Source organism: Anser cygnoides, chromosome 22, assembly GCF_040182565.1.
Source record: "Anser cygnoides isolate HZ-2024a breed goose chromosome 22, Taihu_goose_T2T_genome, whole genome shotgun sequence".
Classification (NCBI taxonomy): Eukaryota; Metazoa; Chordata; class Aves; order Anseriformes; family Anatidae; genus Anser; species Anser cygnoides.
The window spans coordinates 3,932,684-3,936,801 of NC_089894.1; the positions used below are offsets into that span (position 1 = coordinate 3,932,684).

At 48.2% G+C, this 4,118-nt stretch overlaps 1 protein-coding gene across 1 annotated transcript; it reads right to left on the reverse strand.

Annotated features, from left to right (window-relative positions):
- Positions 1–3,147: 3,147 nt before the first annotated feature.
- On the reverse strand, positions 3,148–4,118 carry LOC125180024 (feather keratin 1-like). Its single transcript, XM_066981454.1, has 2 exons — positions 3,968–4,118; positions 3,148–3,660 (listed from the first exon to the last, which is right to left on the reverse strand). The coding sequence occupies exon 2, from the start codon at positions 3,637–3,639 to the stop codon at positions 3,334–3,336; it is 306 nt and encodes a 101-aa protein (XP_066837555.1). The 5' UTR covers positions 3,640–3,660; positions 3,968–4,118; the 3' UTR covers positions 3,148–3,333.

Sequence of the window (4,118 nt, forward strand, 5' to 3'; positions counted from 1 at the left end):
AAAAGTGACTTGGATGCCTGTCGTATGCTCTGTGTTACGCTGCAGAACCTGAAGCAACCATTGCTGATACAATAATGAGCTGCGCTTCCGTCTCAAAGCAACTGAGCAAATTGGCAGGAAAATGTCTCTTCATGGTCACAGGTCACTCAGTTACAGAACATGTGAGTCTTTCGCAAAACTTACCCTAAGCAGCAATATGCCTTGCCTCGTCCCCTTCTTGTTTTCACATTTAAAGTAGACCTTTGGCCTGAGCACTGCATTTCCAGTCTGGGAGCTGGCAGGTGGTTCCTACCTTCATCCTCAGACATGTGGCTCTCCTTTGACACTCTGGTCTGGAATTTAAAATAGAATAGTTCAGCTGGAAGGTACCTTCAGAGATCATCTAGTTAACTGCCTGACCATATCAGGGCTAAACAAAAGTTAAAGCATATTTTTGAATGGCATTATCCAGATGCCTCTGGAACATTGACAGGCATGGGAGCATCAACCACCTCCCTCGGAGGCCGGTTCCAGTGTTTGACCACCTTCATGGTAAAGAATTTTTTTGTGATACCTTGTCTTAACCTTCCCATGTGCAGCTTTGTGCCATTTCCCTGCATGCTATCATCGGTTACCAAGGAGAAGAGATTGGCCCCTTCTTCACTTCCCCCAAGGAAGTTGTAGAGAGCAATAAGGTCACCTCTTAGCCTTCTTCTCTCCAGACTAAACCAACCAAGTGTCTGCAGCCTCTCCTCATAGGACATGTCTTCCAGCCCTTTTATCACCTTTGTTGCCCTCCTCTGGACACAGTCAAGTAAGTATCTTAATATATTTTTTATATTGTGGAGCCCAGAACCACACACAATATTCAAGGTAAGGCCACGCCAACACTATGTCGAGTGGGAGAATCACCTCTTTGGACTGGCTGGCTATGCTGTGTTTAATGCAGTCCAAAATGCAGTTTGCCCTCTTGGCTTCCAGGGCACACTGCTGACTCATTACTCTGTCCCAAGTGTAGAACCCAGACTTCAATTTTGTTGAACTTTCATGCCATTGCTGATTGTCCAGTGCTCCTACTTATCTGTCTCCTTCTATCTTATCTTTCAATCCCCCTACCTCTTCTCAGTGAGGTGGGGGAGAAAATTGGGAAAAAAAAAAGGTAAAAAAACATGTGGGTTGAAATGAAGACAGTTTAATTGGATGGAAAAGGAAGGGAAAATAATGATAAAAGAATATACAAAGCAAGTGATGAATAATGCAGTTGCTCACCACCTGCTAATCAATGCCAATCCAGACTGCAAGCAGCAGCAACTCTCCCACCCAACTCCCCCCATTTTTATTTTTCAGCATGACATCATATGGTATGAAATACCCCTTTGGCCAGTTTGGGTCAGCTGTCCTGGTTGTGTCCCGTCACAGCTTCTTGTGCACCCCCAGCCTCCTTCCTGGCAGGGCAGCATGAGAAACTGAAATGTCCTTGACTCTGTGTAAGCAGTGCTTTACAACAACTAAAACATCAATGTGTTACTAACATTATTCTCATCCTAAATCCAAAACACAGCAGCATACCAGCTTCTCGGAGGAAAATGAACTCTATCTCTGCTGAAACCAGGACACATAGAAGGAGATCAAAGTACCAAGACAGGACTTCCCTTCACAAACTCATGTTGTCTATGCCTGATAACAGCTTCGTTCTTTAAACGCCTTTCAGTAGCACCCAAGATAATCTCCATAACTTTTCCAGGGACTGAAGTTAGACCATCTGGTCAGTAGCTTCCTACATCTTCTCTTGTGCCCTTCTTGAAGATTGGTATAACGTTTGCTAGCTTTCAGTCAGCAGGGACCTCCCCAGACTCCCAAGACCTTAGGCAAATTGAGAGGAGTTTTCCTTTGACCTTCTCTTGCTGTTGGCATACTTCAAAAACAAGTTTTTTGTTGTCTGTCTATGCTAGCCAGTGTCAAGGTGAGTTGCTTGATTTGCACCTCTACTTTTTTTCTTGAATAGTCGAACAGAAGGAAAAGCAGCTACTTGCTTGCTGGCAGTGTATACCAACAAGCCTTGAAGTGTTGAGTAGCACGTGCTGCCCTCCAGACACAGGGATAGTGATGAGACTCTCCCAAACTCAGGGGTATGTGTAGTTGTGAATTCAAAAGAGTCATGAACACTGCCAGCTGCTTTGGCAAGGGAACTGAACCACACGTCAGTTCCTTCTTAGACTGATTAGCACCTACCCCACAGCAGGCCTCACCCCCAGTGGGAAGATTTCTCCAGTGGAGTACATGTCTATATAGATGGAGTTGTCCAGCAGAACATCTTTTCCAAACCTGCTTTTCTTGCAAGGGAATCAAAGATATTTAGGGAGAAAGTTTGTTGTCCCTCAGCTACAAAGCCAGCTGCTGATTAGGGCTCTGGGTGGTCATACATCATCATACTCAGGAATGCCCTGAAGCAACTTAGCAGTTCCCCTTCCTCAGCTGCAACCCTCTATCCCGTTTATCCTGCTAAATGAAAACACTGCTTTGGAGAGCTCCTGGACTCCACTTAGACAAGAAGTCTAACAGCACCAACTGGCCGGCCATACTCCCCTCCCACTATTCTTGTAATTAGTGTATTTCTAGAAACTTTCCTCAGGAAACCCTTGGCACTTGGCATAGATCTTAGTAGGTGGGCAACATGCACTATGAGCCTATTCATTCCCATTCCTACTGTTCTCTGGGGACATTTTCTACATAAGAACACCTCCTGGCAAACACAGCAGCATCCAGAGGATAACAAATATCCTTTCTTCCCCTTCACAAATGTTTGTGGAGCTGTTGCCCTCAAGGGCCTCCAGCAGCTCTGGCTCCTCACAAGAGGCCAGCAGTCTAAACACCACTTCTGCAGGATGTGCATTGAGAACAAAATAGCATGACAGGACAAAGGAAGCAAAGCTTGGCCTTTGTGGCCAGAGGCTGATGGCAGGACTTGTGTACACCTCACTTATGTGTGAATGACAGTGCTTTTAAGGAAACATACTGCAAAGTTTCGCACCCTGCCTGCCCTTTTTGAGAAAGGCAAAGGCTGCTATCTGCAAAAGTGTTTACAGAAGACATAAGGGGAAAAGACTTCCTCCAGTCACCAGGTGTCTGGAGTGACCATAAAGGAAAGGAAAATGCAGAGGCACAGGCTAGGATGTAGCAGAATTTTAATCAGTCAGAAGGAAACAAAGTCCCTCCAAGAGGAATCACCAGTGCAGGAAGCACTGGAGGAAGATGAGAGTCTGTCCAATGCCAGACATACCACCAGCTGTTCATCCGCCACCTACCAACTTCTGGGTCCCTGGGGGTCTTTCTCCAGGGCCATCACCAGCAGCTTTAGCAGGGGAGGCACCTTGTGCCGCAGTAGCGGCTGCCGAAGCCGGAGAGGCCAAAGCCTCCGGAGGAGATGGGCACTCCCTGAGAGCTGAGGATGCTGCCAACGGCAGCGGAGGTGGAGGATCCCACGGCAGTGTTCTGCGGGAAGGAGCTGAGGATGGGGCCGGGCAGGGTCACCACCACAGGAGAGGGCTGGATGAAGACGTTGGAGTCCTGGCACTGCCTGACACAGGGCTCATTGCAGCTGTTGGCCAGCGGAGTTGGGCCACAGGGTCCACATGGCAGGCACTGGTTGTAGCAGGACATGTCTCAGGGCAGGAGGTGTACCTGGTAAGAGACAGGGCCCAGAGGAGAGCGGCGGTGAAAGGGGATCAGCCTGCCAGCCCACCACAGGACAGCCATGGCAAATGGTGTTTTGGGACCTGGCAGCTGTGGAAGGAGCCCCATGGGCGTAACTTTGGACCCAAGGGCTCTACCAGGAATGTCCAGTCCAACGAAGCTCCCCACCTAGCCCATAGCTGCGGAGAAACCTCTCCCATGACTAGCACACCCAAGATCCAGGAGAATATGAAAGGGCAGGCATGTTTAAGAAATCCCCAGGGAAAAAGAGGAGAAGAAAAGGCTTCAGACTCACCTTGTTCCCAGACAGATGGAGGTGAGAGGAGTGGATGAGACAGTGAGGAGATGGGGCCTCTTTTATACCTCTCCTGCAACGCCCCGGGCCCACAGTCATTCTATGCGGGCCGTAATTTTCCGGCAGAGTCACCTCAAATACAAAATAACCT

What these genes read in the sequence shown, in the direction of transcription:
- LOC125180024 (XM_066981454.1), bottom strand. Translation starts at nt 3,639, where the DNA reads ATGTCCTGCTACAACCAGTGCCTGCCATGTGGACCCTGTGGCCCAACT.